Raw genomic sequence first — 18,521 nt, forward strand, 5'->3', positions numbered from 1 at the left:
GAGAGAGAAAAAGAGAGAAAGAGAGACAGAAGGGAGAGAGGGCGAGAGGGGGGCTCTGTGGGATAGATACAGAAGTTGTGTGTGTGTGTGTGTGTGTGTGTGTGTGTGTGTGTGTGTGTGTGTGTGTGTGTGTGTGTGTGTGTGTGTGTGTGTGTGTGTGTGTGTGTGTGTGTGTGTGTGTGTGTGTGTCGGAGAGGAAATGATGGAGGCACAAACGGATTTGGCAGAGTCGACGTGGAGAATACTGGAGACTGGAATACGAATGACATGGTACTATGCATTTGATCTGACAGGTGTGACAGAGACCGCACAGATTACAAGCAAGTGTAGAACTATGCAGGGACACTGTGTGACACACTGACAGTTATTGCAAGACAGGACTAAATGGGGATGACAACAGAGAGATGGCATGATGGCTTTGTGCGTGTGTGCGTGCGTGCGTGCGTGCGTGCGTGCGTGCAGATTGATGTTCAGTTGGACCATAATATTAATTAATTAAATCTATTACTGTCTGTCTATGCTCTATGGTACCTCCAAACACCTGGATTGGAGAGACAACACGGAGGCTGTCTACAAAAAGGGACAGAGCTGACTGTACCTCCTGAGGAGGCTCACAAGTTCTATCAGTCCGTTGTAGCCAGCGTTCTATTTTATGCAGTGGTATGCTGGGGTGGGGGCATTAAGGCCTGGGAGCTGAACAAGCTCAACAAGATCACACAGAAGGGCAGTTCTGTGGTGGGCCTCAGGATGGAGGGGCTGCAGTCAGTCACAGAGAGGAGAATCAGGGACAAACTGATCTCCATGCTGGCTAACCCCTCACATCCACTCTATGGTGACTTACAGGACAGAGTGAGCACTTTTAATCGTAGGCTCACCTTCCCCCCGAGAATGAACACAGAGCGGAACATTTTCGATGACGTGTTACTGTTGTGCAACACCGAGAATTGCGCAACAAGCGCCTCTAGGCTGTAGAGCGATGCGATCAGTTTTCATAGCACTAATTTGACGGAGATTAATCAATCTCCGTCTCGGGCAAATGACCGTGCACTTGAATTTGACGGTAATCTCTGTCCTGCGCCTCCAAGGTGTTAATGATGTTTGGGAGACAAGAAACACTTTCCTGGGGTTTTTATGTGGGTAATATGTGTTTTTAGATAATTTAGTATTTCAAGGTGTCCATGGGCTCCATGATGTCATGGACACTGGGCTCACTTACTTCCTGGACTACATGTTGTTTTAGGCCCAATCCGCTCCCTTGCTGACTCAATGAGCCCTCACTGACTTAGCTGCGCGTTCATGTGAAGTCTGCGAGGGCTTGAGGGATGTCCCATTTGAAATCGGTAAGTCAGTGAATGCTCAGTCCCTCCCCTTTATGTGCCCTTTGCCAAAGTCAGCATCGATGCTGACTTTAGCTGACTTTGGCAAAGAAATTACCCACAGTTCATAGCGTTACCAGGGGAATGAGGGGATCCTCCGAATGTCAATCATTTAAGTATGCAAATTAGTTATGTATCGCGGTTAGAATGTCAACAAACACAATAGTGCTTTCTCACTGTTCTCAAAGGGAAACAGAATGGAAGGATAGGCTATATATTTAATAACAATAATAATAATAAGGGAACATGATGAGAAATTACTAATGAGCAAAGTAAAAGAATATGGAAATGCAATTTATAATAAATATTATTATATATGAATATTACAACCCCTATCAAACAGGAAAGTGTATTTATGAAACTAATAATAAAACGATCAGCTTAAATACTAAAATAGACATGATACACATGTATTTAAATAGGCCAAGCATGTAGGCACTGGCTGTGAATAAGGCCAGTTTTTATAAAGTGATGCAAAGTGTCATGAATGGCGGACTCATATTCAAAGTGCTGTCCCATTCCTTTCACAACAATTTGGAGCCCTTGCAGCCTCTCACCCTCAAGCACTTACAGCTGACGTCACTAAAGTCAATGATGGTTCAGGGCTCAGGGCTTGAGGGAGATTGGGCCTCAGTAAGACAGCCCTCCCCTATCCACAAGGAGGAGCAGTGCACCAAAGCATTATGGGAATTGTAGTCCAGGAAAGAAGTGAGCCCAGTGTCGATGACATCATGGAGCCCATGGGCACCTTGATATACTGAAATATCTAAAAACACAAATTATCCACATAAAAAACACAGGAAAGTTTCTTGTCTCCCAAACATCATTACAATAAGATCTGGTTGCAAAAGGGGTGAAGTGGCCCTTTAAGGTCTGTGCTGAGGTTGTAGATCTTTGTGGAACTCTACACCAGCTCTTTTTACTTTACATCTGGATTTCGACCGCAACTTTAGCACCACACCACACCACACCACACCGCACCGCACCGCACCGCACCACACCACACCACATTAAAATATCTACCATCTCCATTATAATAAAGTACCCCCTCACAATACCCCCTCTCTTCCCCTCCCGGGGGGAATCAATGCCCCCTTTGATACTCCTTTGTATACAAATCACCTTGCAGGAGTACTCCAGATATCGGTAAGAACCAAATAGAACGTTATAACAGCGATTATAATCCAATATAAATTATTATAATGTATTACAATTATGATAACTAGATCGCTCAACTGGCTAGTCAAATAGCCAGAACATCCGAGACACACGCACGCAAACTCGCACACAAACACACACACACGCACGCACTCACACACGCGCACACACACGCACACACACACACACACACACACACACACACACACACACACACACACACACACACACACACACACACACACACACACACACACACACACACACACACACACACACACACACACACACACACACACACACACACACACACACACACACACACACACACACACACACACACACACACACACACACGACCCCAAGCCCTGTATAATTCACCTCCCCAAGATGTAGGACAAATCATAGATGCACTGATGCTTGCACAGCCTGCCATGTTGATTACACTAGCGCAGCCAGAGCGAGTGAGGTAGAAATTCAACTCACTAAAACAGTGGTTGACCATGGGCTCTCAGAGATTCAGACGTTGGCATCTGAGAATACCTAATGCTGGATGACACTATTTTGATGTTAACACTAATGAGACATCTGGAGCACAAGACTGAGATGAAAGACCCTGCATTCAACTCCTGTAGACTAGACACTACAGGCGGCAGTGGCTCAGGGGTAGAGTGACTGGATGGAAATATTTGCCAGTTCAAACCCGGGCTCCCCCAGAGTTAGTGTCGAAGTGTCCTTGAGCAAGACTCTGAACCCCTAATTGCTCCTGATGTGCTGGTTGGTGCCTTGCATGGTTTCCTCCGGCATCGGTGTGTGAATGTGTGTGTGAAACTGTGAATGGGTGAAGGTGAATGTAATGTACAATCTTTGTAAATCGCCTTGGATAAAGGCACTATATAAATGTACCATTACCACCATGACTAAAGCCAAACCGAAGCGTTGTTGTGGAAACAAACAGAATATGTTGATGCTGATTTCTTGAGCCATCTGTGAACATGCCAGACCATGGCAGCTGTATAAGAACTGAGATCATAATTCAACATGAGAGCATCTGGTATGAGATGAGGTTTACATTAATGGCGTGTAATGGCCACATTGGTTTATAAAGATACTTCTGCCTCTAAGCTTGTATTTACATATCGATGCTGTCGGGCAGAAACCTCGTACCTCCATAGGTTTGTTTTTTGTTTTGTAAATGAATGCCCTACTTTGTCGTACTAAAGTGTCACATAAAAGTGGCAAAAACAGACGATCTACAAGCTCATATAAGGAGCTTTCTATTTTTGCTCATATTATGAACTTAGCTGATTTTAAATTGCTTATTTACATTTCTTGACATAGCTGGATCAATTCCAGCATACAGCAATTTAAATTCACAATTATATCTCCTCATCTCACAGCATCTTGCAATCGCATCAGATATGTAATTATATATGCACTCCTGTTTGGGGCACAGATCTCTGCCAGCCCTGGGCTGGGTGCCTATACTGCCTACTCCGTGCTGTGTGGTTCGTAGGGTGCAGCCGCCAGGACACAAGCAAATAATAGGGATAATAAGAGTTTGCACGAGAGACGATGCAACTGTTCACATTTGTGGCTCCCCCTATGGGCAGAAGTGAAAACGGTATAAGAGGTGTTCGCTATAGAGCACAGAAGTCTGACGTCAATATCGGTAAAAGGCGCTAAGTCCACAGGTTCATGTATTTCATGTACTTCCATGAACCAGGGGATGAGCGAGTGACTATAGAGGCCCCTCAACATGCCATTCCAATTTGGGCATGATTGGATGTTGCATTCATGAGTTAGTTAGAGTTAGAGTTTTTCCTTTCTTTTTTTCTTTTTACAGGCAAAACTCTGTTTGATGGTCATTGTCAAATGACTGTATGCGTAATGCTTGCCTTAAAATACGCTCGCCCTAGTTGTTTTTCGCCGACCGCTCGGTAGGGCGGTTCTTGTATTCTTGTATCTGTTTTACTGAGAATAAGGTTAGAAATATAAGTTTAGGGTTAGGCATAGTTTTACAGGGGTTAAGTTTAGGAATAGGGTTAGCTTTTGGCACCGTTTTACTGAGGTTAAGGTTAGGAATAAGGTTTATAGGTTTAACCGTTTAAGCATAGTTTACTGAAGGTTACATTTCGGAATACCAGCCTGAGCTGTACACCCGGGGCGACTGTGTTTTGAGGCTAGTTCGTTGTTATTCATTATATTCCTCATTTGTGCTTAATTGTGCGTGTGTGTGTGTGTGTGTGTGTGTGTGTGTGTGTGTGTGCGTGCGTGCGTGCGTGCGTGCGTGCGTGCGTGCATGTGATGGCGGCGAGGTCACACAGTCAGTGGGTGTAAGTGAAATCGCTTGCAACACGTAATGTATGTCTAAAGAAACTGCTCACTTCAGTCGGCAGAGAGCTCACAGAGGACACATCAAAGCGTGTTTATTCACAGAGATCCAATTCAATGAAATACATTTGAATTGGGTTAATCAGAGAGGAGGTTCTCTGTGTGAACAAAGCCTTTCCTCTTGTCCATTCAGGTGCACATAATATTGAGTACCAGGCTTTATCCCATTTAGACTGGAGGTTTTAAAAACGACCTAACCTAAGTTTTCTGGAAGACAAGATTTTTATTCAAAAGAAAAGAAAAGTAAATTCATGTTGCTAAAATGACACAGATGTTTCCCGTTTTTAAATGTTCAACAACGTATAGGCTTTCCAGGTCTTAATATCATCATTGCCAGCAGCAGTGCAATGCGTTGCCAACTTTGACTTTTGCCAAAACCACCATCATCATATAGGATAGGAGCAGTGTTCCGGCCAGCATTTTCAATATCCTCCCCTTTTTTGACTCATTATTCTCCTCGTTACATCCCTATTTTCATGGTTTAGAGTCAAAGTTTGAAGAGAGCTATTCTAATAGAACACATTCATTAATAATATTCATTAATTACTTGCGCAAGCAGAGCGGCTGATGACGTAACTAAGGAACATACATTTTGCAACCACAATCAGCGACGTTTTATCCGAAAATGAAATAATTGCCTGATTTGTTCTGCAGAATCATAAAATATCACTTGCTATGAAGATAATGAGTGGAACTGACCTCAGTCGAAAGATTTGCCATAATTTATTCATAACTACAAAAATTGATATGCAGCAGCATCTGCCTGCTACTACATGCACACTATTCATGTGACATAAGGCAGCACCATATTACTGCATCTGTCACCACTAACAAAACTAAAATAATTTGTAGGTGTATGCAAACTATACAACCGTTACCTGACTTTGCATTACAGGATAGCCTTGTTAGCCTGTTGTACAATGAAAAGGTTGATGTTCAAGCCTGAAGATCAATAAAGTGAGCAGTAATGTGATTCGGTTCTTTGTGGCAATGTTAAGCAAACACGTATGCATGTATTTAACTTGTTACAATAAAACCTGTCACTGTCCACACACACACACACACACACACACACACACACACACACACACACACACACACACACACACACACACACACACACACACACACACACACACACACACACACACACACACACACACACACACACACACACACACACACACACACACACACAAAGACACATTTTGTCTTACATTACATTACATTAATAGCTTGTAATCAACTAACTAAACAAAATGCAGGTTTAGCGTTTGGTATAACCAGCAGTTAGAGTGATCCATGATTACACCATGAATATACTGACTGATACATACTCTAGTCTAAGCCTAAACATGATCCCCTCTCTGTTACTTGTGCTATAAATACTTTAAGAAGTGTTTGTTTGTCCACACATACACATGCAACACACATGCAGTTACTCAAAAGCTCACCAATCTGAAAAAGTCGGAATTTCTTTGGCACCACCATTCCACTAATGTGGTAGGCATTATGGGCCAGTAGAGATGATACAGTTACCCCAGTCGATTTCTCTGAAGCTCCAGCACAAAAGGTAGGTTCATTTTGATGAGGTACGGCATTTGAACAAAACACTGTAGCGGAAGATGCCTCCATGTTGTCTGACTTATTATGTCCAGAATAAAGTCAACTTCAATTATATCCCAGGGAACCACAGCTTCTGCTCCACGTGTAGCTAGATTTTTAGTTTAATAAGAGTATCAAAAGTGCATACTCTATAGCCTATATTTTGGCCCAATCACAAAGTTATCCGAGGCGTCTGTTTCCACCTCTGTCTGTACCATTCTCTGGTCTGGATCTGGAATGGCACCTTCATCTGACAGTCACCTATTTCTAACAAACACATACACACACACACACACACGAAAAACACACTGTCGTCGCCACTCTCTCCTGGTCATCTGTTCTCCACCCTCACTCTTCCTACTCCACCTCTGTCAGATTCACTGCCTGTGCCAACCCCTCTGAATGGGTACTGTACAGCTACCAGATACCTAATACAGGGATTTAGGTTAACATTTAATGCCATGGCATTGTTGTGCTGGTTCACAGAGTATTTCAGCGTAGGTAAGTGCAACAGCTGTGTCTCTCTAATGCCACTGTGAGACAAGATGACAGTTCATGATGTGTCACTTTCAAAAGAGGATATAGTTCTGCTTACCATATGACCAACATTATAAATTATATACAGTATAAAACTCTTAATCAGAGTGACGAGAGATGGGAAAGAGATTAGTGTTCAAATATGTGTTACTGCACTACAAAAAGTGTTTTGCAGGTTCCATCTGGAACACCTTTCTTGTTCAAAACCTATGATAAACACAAAATGTGAACATTTGACATTTTATCTGAACTACAACTTGAAATGCATATTGTGACTCAACAGTGATCAGCATCCAAGGACAAGCATCATGCGCCATCAACCTTATTATAAAATCCCATCTGTTGGAATTGGAATACTAACAAACAAAGAAAACTGTGCTAATTATCAGCAAGATACTGTATGCCTACACTGATATAAACTCTCACATTGTATACTAGATACAAGAGAGTTTTCATAAATCTCTAAAAACACTCCCAGGTCACAGTCACACCGAAATGGAATTTTACCTATGAGGGCGGATTCTGCTAATGCTTTTCAATGGGAACGGAGGGATTTGTTGACATTTGAGGATTTCTGCAAAAAAAATGCTCCATTGAAAAGCATTGGCAGAATCCACCCTCATAGGCAGAATTAAAGCTTGGTGTGACCTCAACCTGATTCTATCAAACCAGGGACATGCAGGTATAATTATGGTCAATGGACTAACTGGCAGACTTTAGCTCACATCAGGTGACACCTTCAGGTGAAATCACAATGCTTTTTTTTTTGCTTTTTTTTTTACATTTTACGCTTGAGGGACTTGGGGAGATTGAAATATGACTCTCCACCCTATCTCATCTGTAATCTCCCATGCTATTACACTATTGCTCTCAGTACAGGGAATTCAACGGCTTATGAAATTAAATGAGTCTAGTTCTCTGCTGTGTGACCTATGATGGGGACTTGGACTAACGGATAAATGCGTGGGGAAAATCAGGCTGCACTGCAACGGATGGAACGCCATTGTAGCAGTGAGGTGTCAATATATCTTCTGCTGAAAGGGAATTAGGTGGTAGACAGTACTTATCCTCAATTTGCCTCCAGGAGTCCAGGGATCAATAAAGGTTTATCTCATCTCATCTCATCTCATGTAAAGATCATTGTATAATGTATGCTGGCCTGGGTAGTCTTGCATGATTGTACACGCCAGAATTGAGCAGTAAATATTGATGTAGTAAGTTAAAAAGTACGTAAAAAGGTAACATCTGGGTCACGCAGGGGGTAATACCCATCCACCCCCTTCCCATTGCCTCTGGCTTGGCTGGGTGCTTTATCGAACACGTGGGAAGCCAACAGGGTTGTATTGTGTTCTCTGTCTCCTGCACTAGCAGACTATACAGGTTGGTTGGGGCATCTGTTCAACAGGGAGCAGAACTGGGAGGGATAGCATGTCCCTGTCACTGTCAGTGTCAGGTGGAAAGAAGCAGCTGGTGAAAGCACGTGTATTGGATGAGACATTCTTGTCTACATCCTACCATCTGCCAAAAAGTTGGGGTTAACAGCTAGAGCTACTACCAGGTTGTAGTTCATTGTCATAATGACTACATTGGGGAGAAAAACAGAAAAATAACAAACAATGATAATATATATATATATATAGAGAGAGAGAGAGAAATGCACCAAGTCGCTGTGTGTGTGTGTACTTCTGTACATCTGTAATCCGCGCAACTCGAGAACCGTTCGCCCCACCTACTTCAAATTCGACACACGCGTTCCACTAACTTCCACTCCACACCCTCACAGGGAGTGCAGTGCCCGGTGTCGAGTCGGTCGGACCCACGGTTGTCCAGAACCGCCACAAAAGGCCTCTGCCCGGGCCACAGCTGACATCACAAGGCCTCTGCCCGGGCCAGACTCCATATTTGGGCATGCCTAAATACGGGTTCGTCCCACTGACTTCTGACACACACACACACACACACACACACACACACACACACACACACACACACACACACACACACACACACACACACACACACACACACACACACACACACACAGACACACACACATACATACATACATACATACATACATACCCAGCATAACGCAGTACTTGCTAAAATAATTGCTTAAGTGGTTAATGTATTTGTCGGAGGAAAAACATGCATATAGCCTACATGCAAAAACGTCCTTCTCGATTGTACATATGAATACACATTTCTACGCGTCTTGTAGAACAAATTCTAAACAATTAAATTCTGGCAGAAAGTGTGTGCATGTCATTCTTGTCATTCTGCTCTGCCTGTCAGATTTGTCTACCTACCCTATATCCTCTCATTAAAAATGAATTATTAGGCATGTCAATCACTCTCTATGAAATTACCTTTAGGCTTGGCAATATGCTCATTAGATTTTGATATGCGTATTGTGTGTGCAAATTGATTTTTTTTGCGCTAGAAGGCAATTGGGTCAACTAATTCAGTAGGGCCCATCCTCTGGGGTTCATGGAAGTGCACAGAGAATACTGACCAACCGAAAGAAAAGGCAGGCCCGTAAAGGCATTTATTCAAACTCCAAACATTCTAGTGAAAGGCTAAGCTTATGAAACACTAATTAAACGGGGTGTATATAAGAGAACACTGCAGTCATTTATCTCACACTCTCTCCTCTATCTAATGAACACTAATAGCAGTGTTCCCCTCGCCAGCGCTACAAACGTGTTCCCCCGTCCCTCTGGAGTGGAGAGTGAGGAGAGGCACTGGAATAAAAATAAACATGACAACTGCACCATTATTATATATTCACAAATGATGCTATAGGGGGGCTCCCCGAGAGCTTGCAGAGCAGTACTGACATCAAAGGGAGGGAAACTGAAGTCTGTGTATGCCTCTGGTGTGTGTATGTGTGTGTGTGTGTGTGTGATGGTCTTTTCGCCCTCTCTCTTCTTCCTCCCAAAAGGTTTACTGGATGACTATGAGTAGATAGAGATATCTTTGGCAGCAGCGTCAGGCTTTCATTGTGACTGTGTCAGCTGCATCACGGAATGCCAGTGAGAAGTCAGAGTGGTCTGTCTAACGTTAGTGGTACTACTTTAGTACAAGGAGAGCCTGAACAGGAATGTGCTTCTGGGCTTATTTTCAGTTTGGTTTTGAGTCCAATTAAGGAAAAATGGGTGGGTGAGCACAAAATAACTATAATATGGATGCATCACACAACACATAGCACAAGGCATGTGTGAGAATGTGCTAAATTCACCTCCATATTGTCAGGATTAGCCATGGCGAGAGCAATTATGTAATGGATTACCCAATTCCTCTCCCCTGAGAACCCTATCACATGTTTAATTCATGAATAAACATAAATTGCCAAAGGTATGTTAAAATGGTAAATGGTGCATTTATATAGCGCCTTTATCCAAGGCGCTTTACATAGATTGTGCATTACATTCACCCATTCACACACACATTCATACACCGATTGCGGCGGAAGCCATGCAAGGTACCAACCAGCACATCGGGAGCAATTTGGGGTTCAGTGTCTTGCCCAAGGACACTTCGACATGTAGCCAGGAGGAACCGGGATTCGAACCGCCGACCCATGGATCATTGGACGACCTGCTCTACCTCTTGAGCCACAGTCGTATGTTGGTATGTTGTGGCTGGTAAAATTCAATGCAATTGCAAGGGATGCTTCAGGAGCAGATGGGATGATAAGCAAGTTACCCATGTACCAAAACAGGTGACATTATTTAGAGAATACAAAAAAGGTAATCACAAAAGTGAGTTTTCTATTCATATTTTTATTCAAAATAGCCTATTTACATGCTCACAACAACGCATCGTGGTGCAATCTGATCTTGTAAATTGGCTATTTTGGTTATTTTTTATTCACTATTTTTGAGTGGTTAAGCCTCAAAAGATAAATTAGACTAAGAATAAATTAGCCTTTTAGAGAAGCAACAAGAGATGCTTCAAAGGAGATGAGAGCTTGGCTACTCTGCCCTGGAGCGACAGATTATTATAGGCAGAGACAAAGAGGGTGAGACAAGGACCATGCTGAGATTCATCATCATCAGGAGGAAAAACGCATTTTACATACAAAAGTCATTTCTTCCATGGGGAGGGCAATAGAATCCATTTTCTTCTTATTCCCCCCTCACTTTGTGTTTGTCAGCCCATCTGGCAGTCTGTGAACACCCTTGAAAAATAATAAAAATAAACCCACCCAAACATGTACAGCACAAGGCTGAGGACCCTGGGCTCCCTGCATGGAGCCATGCTCTTTCAGAGATGCACCGACCACAAAATACAAAAACTACGAGGTTATGAAGCATAGCCTAATCATATTGCCTGGGAGCTTTGTCTGCCATTCAGCAGAAAGCTGAACACAATACTATTGTATCACTGAAATGCTGTTCCATTCTTGTTCCTGCCAAGCACTTTCTCAACATCTGAAATAGGCACTAAGCCACACAAGCTTATATCTTATATCTTACACTTATATCTACAATAAACACACATCTGCAGGGTATTATAGACAGATACCGCTGCTCAGGTTATTTTCAACAATGTTCCAACTTCCAAGCACTGTCCGCAAATGCGTGTGGACTGGACACAGGTGTCTGTATTTGCAGGCAGGCTACAAAGAGCAGTTGGAGCGCTTGACAGATCGAGAAAGCGGCTTTTCTGCCCCCTGTCGTCAAATACAAAGGACCGCGTTTCAGGACCAGGGACAGCTGAATGCCCTGCTGATGCTGCTGACATCCACTGGCACTGACACAATAATACGAAATAAAGGGCTTATTTATTCTCCTGGACCTGCCAATGAGCAATGTTTGATTCAAAGTTTTTGTTTATAAAAAAAAAGCGATGTTAAAAAAACAACAATAAGAATAGAATTATTAGGTCTAGTAATATGACTATATGCTCACATGCACAGTGATGTGCATGTGTGATCTTAACTGATATTTGGGATCAATCAAATATGAGAAATCATTATTTAACAATTATTTCTAGCCTGTGAATGTATGTCATGCCAATTACTAGATCCTCAATAGAGACCTAAATGGTGTTCACACATATGACATATCAAACCCGTTACCCATGCAACTACACGATTAGCATTCCATATGGATCTCAACTAGACCATGAGATCAACAATAATCCTCACATTGAAACTTACCCCTTTCAAAACTGCAGAGATTTTTGGAAACTTCAAGTTCTGCCATTTAGAAAATATCGTTTGCATAGGGTTATCCAACAATTTGTCTTTTAGGGGTGTTGGTGTCACAAGATCCCATTACAGCCTACACTGGACATCATTTCTGTTATTTCCTTTCAGCGGTTCCCGTAAAAAAAGGGGGGGGGGAAAGGGGGGGGGTCCATTTCTGATCCTGATATTCAAATTAAGCGCCCCATGATTACTCCATGTGTCAAGCCAGGGAGGGGAAATCCCCAAAACTGCTCCTCCAAGACCCGTCTGATTCCTCCAGTGCATCTGTAGAGACGGTATTCACTTGCAGCAAACCTGACATTCAATTTATTCAAACATACCCAAACGCGTCTCTCCCTGCGCGCAGCAGGCGCAACAACATAGGATACACCGATTTCTCTCACACACACACACACACACACACACACACACACACACATGGCCTGATGGAGAGCACTGAACAGTGTTATGTGAGACAGAGCTAAAGGTTGATATATCAACTATCAACAATAGAGTAGAGGACCTCGTGTGACGGTCATTTTGGCATTCCGATAGATAGATAGGTTTCACTCTTTCCTACCCAAACACTGCACTCTGCACACACGTGCCACGTTTGTTTTGAACGTGTGGCGTTTGTAATGTCACTGCGGGAATGCATGTTATTGTGACCTAGTTTTCCTCCGTCTCTCATTCTTTCTCTTGCTACTCATTCTACTTCTCTCTCATCTCTCTCACAAGACACCTGTAATCTTTCACGTTCTTGCGCCCCCGGCTCAGGTAATCTCGTGCAGGGAAACCATGTAGGATCGGATGAGTCATGAGTGTGATTCTCCCTGTGCGATCGACTTCTTCTATGGGTTCGCACATAATTACATAAGTTAACGTTGGCTAAAAGAGAGAAACCATGCACAGTCAGATATGAACGTGGGTTCATATACCTGTATATGCAGAGCAGTGAGAGCACGTGTGCTTTGTGCGATTTTAAATTCTATGACTACGCGAGGAAGAAAGGAATGGATAAGAGAGGATTCCTCCAACTTCAGTTTGGTTGTTTTAGCAGTTAATTTTACGTTCACATCGAGCTCGCCTTCCAACCATGATGATATAAATTCTGTCCTAGTGTCTGGAGCTACCAAGGGTGTCTGGTTCAATGGCAAAGCTGGTTCAATGGAGGCAGCAGACCATAAATGACACGCACGCGCCGCACACACACACACACACACACACACACACACACACACACACACACACACACACACACACACACACACAGTCAAGTCTATCTAATCTAGAGCTGTCTTGAGGAACAAAGAGGACACTTCTTTGCAAGCGGGGTGTTAGCGTTATGTGCAGCGAAGGGGAGATAGCATCGCCAGTCACAGTGCATCTCACAGACGTTTTCAAGTCAACAGCTTAGGGACCCCCAAATTCATATGTATTTAGCTGTGGACCCCCATTTGAAAATGTTTTGTGCCAGGGACCCCATCCCCATGAAGACATTAAATTACATTTAATGTCCACATCCACCACTACCCCCCATCCTGGGGATCAAAGTATAGAATATAGATACAAAATGATGTGTGTGTGTGTGTGTGTGTGTGTGTGTGTGTGTGTGTGTGCGTGTGTGTGAGAGAGTATGTGTGTGCGTATGTGAGCGTGTGCACACGCGCAGCGTGCCTGTTGCTGTGGAGTGGTGAATGCAGGTTGTTTTCTTGACTTGAGACAAGATGAGTCACAGGAGAACACGTGGCTGCCTGGCTGGTTATCGATAGTGCAGCAAATACGTTTCAAATAAAATGGTTTCAAATAGTCAGAATGAACATGTATTGAAAAAGTTAAATTTGTGAACACTAAAATGAATTTCTGCACACGTGAGTACACTACACACACACAAGAAGTGGGTATGCATGCATGCAGCATATTCTTCTGCCTACACGTGCTAGTATAAGCGAATAGGGGAAGGGGATAAATGTCATGTGATTGCTGTGGTGTGACCCGGAAAAAACCTGGATGTGTGTCTGAAAAGCTGCGTTCAGACACTCCAGTCGCTTCACTTTGGTCGTGCAGGCCAGCGTTAAGGAAAACTCCTTTCTAACGCTATGGACCAGAGCTCGGTCAGACCATCAGCCAGGTCTCTCCAGGTCAGAGGTCAAATGTCACACACATGCTCTACTTATACTGCCATGCCATTAGGTACACACACGTGAATACATGTACACCAGGCTCACACACAGCCCTCCATGCCCAATATTGCCGTTATTAATGAATCAATGATTTGAGATTGGAGAGTTACGGTATCAAGTCACTAATTTCAAATCAATCAAATTGCTAATGGCGTGTGTCCCAGTGAATGTAAACTAATGAGGCAGAGTGGCTCACAGCCTGACCTAAAAGCCTCTCCCAGTCTATAGGGAATTCCCTTTAGTCTAGCTAGTTAAGTTAAGATGTTGGCTTTCCACATGGGTCCAACAGTCTGTGTTGGTTTACATTAATTGGGACACACATCATTAGCAATTTGATTTCTTTCTTTCCTTCCAGTTCAAATAAACGTAAAACCATATACTGGGCCCCGGACCACTGGCCTAGCGGTCCGGACACATCGTGCCGTGGGTTCGAATCCCGATCCCGACAACCTTTGCTCTCCCCATTTCCTGTCTATCAATAAAAGCAGAAAAAAGGAGAAAAAAAATCACACCCGTGTGAACTGTGTGATGCAACTCCGTGTGGGGGTCCCCGGGGGGTCCCTGCAATGTCCAGACCCACAGGAACGCGCCCAGGGTGGCGAGCTGGTTCCGATGAGCTGCCCCGCATCCGAAACGGTCGAGAAATGACAGAGTTACTGTGTGGGGGTCCCCAGGGGGTACTGTACTGTACTGTACTGTCACACCCTGTGTGTGTGTGTGTGTGTGTGTGTGTGTGTGTGTGTGTGTGTGTGTGTGTGTGTGTGTGTGTGTGTGTGTGTGTGTGTGTGTGTGTGTGTTAGGTTGCGCAACAGTGACAGTGTTGGTGAAAACCAACCAAACGCTATTTCCGTGCTCGGACGGATCCAGGGACACAGCCAGGAACCCACAGCCAGGGACCCAGGGACACACATAGCTCCGCAATGGAAAAAACCATAAAACATTATGATGGATAAATTGATGACTTGTTTACAAATAATGCCAAGTTGGACATTTCTCCCTATCTATTTGTCCAGTCAGAGATGCCTCTATCATCTCTAACCCCTGGCCTATTCCCTATATTGTTCACATCCCATAGTGTCATGTCACCATGTGCCATCCGGTTGTTCAGATTTCACTGCCCACTTATCACTTATCATTTATAAGTTACATTTCTGCCGCCATACTGTCTCTATTACACTCACTGTATTTCCCCAGCAAGTTAACTTACAATACTGTAGCCCTGTTTTGATTTTAGCCTACATGTATTTGGCCGTGGCAAGTTGATAGCAGCTCTTGGAAGGTGTCAACAAAACCAACACACTATCAGGAGACAGCTGTAGACCCTTGCTTTTGTAGGGAAAGAGAGTTTTATCAGGTCACGATGACCACAGCCTTCATGCTCTCCCGGCCTGAAGGGACATCAATGTGCTGGACGAATGAGATCGACTCCGCATGGGTCCTCGCCAACGTGGAAAGCTTCTCGTCCAATCACGACAGTCCAACCAACTCTGAGCTGACCGACAGCGTGGGACGTTCCTCCAATCACAATGGACAAACAACATTGCGTCATTTTGACTATAATTGTATTATCCACGGGCAGAAGAGGACTTCGGGACCGCTCGACAATTGGACAGTTGTAAATTATTATGTAACTGTAATTCCGAATGCAACACATTTCTTACTAACTAAAATTGTTAAAACCGTATTTACTTGGTTGTCCTCATTCCTGCGTCTTTCTAAAATGACTATTTCAGGTCTTTCTATTTTTAAGGTTTTTCTATGGTTCAAAAAAGGTTCTTCATCCATTTCCGGGATGCTATTTCAAGGTGGCTGTCTTGGTAACTTCAGGATTTAACGGGCAATTCACTCATTTTAAGGTAAAGACAGCACTACATTTGGGTCTAACTTTGGTCTCATACTTACAGTCCTTTATAACTATTAAGTAACTATTAAAGTATTTATCTTATTATTATCATTTTTAAATCTATCACATTATACTGTACAGTCTGACTGAAAGACACCACAGGGTCTTATTTATAGAGTGAACTAATGAACTAGCCTGGCCCAGCCAGCGTCTAGAGGGGTGGGTGGCGCTGGGATCATGGCGGTGGATCCTATTGGTTCACTGATCTGAGCGCCCGCCACGCCGGAATTACATTCACAGAGATTTTTCTGGTAATAATTACATCACCCAACCTCTCCATATAAAACTAGTTATGTCCAAATAAAACCAAATAATCTCTGATCCTCAGAGTAATTTGTAATCTGTGATCCTGAGTAATTAGCAAACTGAAACAAGCAAAAGTAACTGCATGACTCAGCAGGCAATGACATTCATTGATTTGTGAACGTTATCACATTTCACAGAAAATCTGTGTATATTTCAAGATACGGTTCACTGATGGGTGAAGGGTGATATACATGTGTTTGTTTGCAGAGTGAGAATATCAACCACTACTGTAGAGACAAGTCTCCCTCTGCTGTTCATTCACAATATAGAACAATAAATGTGTGTGTGTGTGTGTGTGTGTGTGTGTGTGTGTGTGCGCGCGCACGTGTGCGTGTGTGTGCTTGCTAGGGCTACATCCATATCAACATTGTGATAAATATCCCCACAATATGGTCACAATGTCATGACTTTGTCATCACCTAGCGTGTTGCACACCAGTGTTTGTGTGCACTATGTGTGCATTATGTATGTGTGTCACTTTATGATATTCACCATGAAAGATGCTGTTGTCTGACAGGAAGTGCCGGCGATACTGTGGCTCTTTCCTGTCCACCATCCGGGAGCTCATGATGAGGGGAGACGATGAGAGAGACTGAAACGCCTGTGAGAGAGAGGAGTGATTTGGTCAGATCCAATGTAAACCAAGTTATACAGCACTCTCAAGGAACAACACGTTTATGTTTAGTTGGACACTAAACTGATATGATTTTCCTACCCTTCATAGGAGCACAGTAAGACTTGTTTTTGTGTCTTGAGGGTTTTATTGAACTCTGCCAGTTTTTCCAATATATTTAAAAGTCAATCAACAACAATTTAGGCATTTAGCAGACACTCTTAATCCAGAGCGATTTACAGTAATACAAGAAAGGACTGGACGGGGAACACAGACAATGTTAACGCCATTGCCTCATTAAGTTGTCCATGACTTTGTCACTCATGACTTTTGGACATTCTCTTTACATTCTCTTCGTCTGCCTTTTTGGGGTACACGAGTAAATCAAAGTGACTAATCGATAGGGCTTTGTGGTTTATCAGACCACCAGATCATTTAGAAATGTCTTGTGTTGATTCGCTAATATAATATATAAATAAAACCGCGCTTCAAGACCATTTGGTGAATAGAAAATGTAATCAAGTAATGATCAATAGTTGCTACTATCTGTATCTGCTCCCTGAATCCTTCTGGCTTCTTTCACTGCTTGGTGGTTCACAGGCACAGTCACACCTGTCCCTTGTCCATCGGCCTGTGATTTATTACCCGACCCTCCAGACACATGAGCACACTAGGAGGTGCATAGATCCGGAAGGACTCTGAGCCACTGTGACACTCACCGTGTCTGATGTCAGCTGATCTATGGATCTGAGGAGAAACTTGTATCTCAGGCTTGTGTGACTTGTGTGCCAGGGGTTAGAGGTCAGGGGTCAAACTGAAGTCAGGGAAAAGTACTTTAACCTGCTCCTCCCTCTCTGTAATACCTCCATGTCTGCAAACTGAACACAGGAACATGATCTGAGCACTGGTTCTGACCTTTGCTATTGATTTCTTGTGATGGGGATGTTCTAGGAATTGCTTAACCACCTTGTAGTTCATTGCTTGATGAAAAGTGAAAATAGCCAATCTGTAAGCTCACATCACATGGGCGCAATGTCGCAATGTGATGCATTATAAGCTTGTAAATCTGCTTTTTGAATTTGTGAACATTTTTAATACATTTTTGATTGTCTACTACTATATAGCCTACTGTACACTCGCTCCCAACCTGCAGTCAGTGAGTCACTGTGAAGCCCTTTTAAATTTTATTCTGACCTATTCTGTGAGGACAAAACAAGAGCCAGAAATACAGGCAGACTGTGCCCAACAA

At 43.2% G+C, this 18,521-nt stretch overlaps 1 protein-coding gene across 1 annotated transcript in view; it reads right to left on the bottom strand.

The window, feature by feature from the left end:
• plch1 (phospholipase C, eta 1) overlaps positions 1–18,521 on the bottom strand; it is a 65,634-nt gene that overhangs the window by 39,214 nt on the left and 7,899 nt on the right. The window contains exon 2 of the mRNA XM_079513719.1: positions 17,152–17,260. Within this exon, the coding sequence (XP_079369845.1) occupies positions 17,152–17,227 (76 nt within the window). The 5' untranslated portion in view covers positions 17,228–17,260. The remainder of the gene's footprint in view (positions 1–17,151; positions 17,261–18,521) is intronic.

Source organism: Electrona antarctica (assembly GCF_951216825.1).
Source record: "Electrona antarctica genome assembly, chromosome: 11".
Classification (NCBI taxonomy): domain Eukaryota; kingdom Metazoa; phylum Chordata; class Actinopteri; order Myctophiformes; family Myctophidae; genus Electrona; species Electrona antarctica.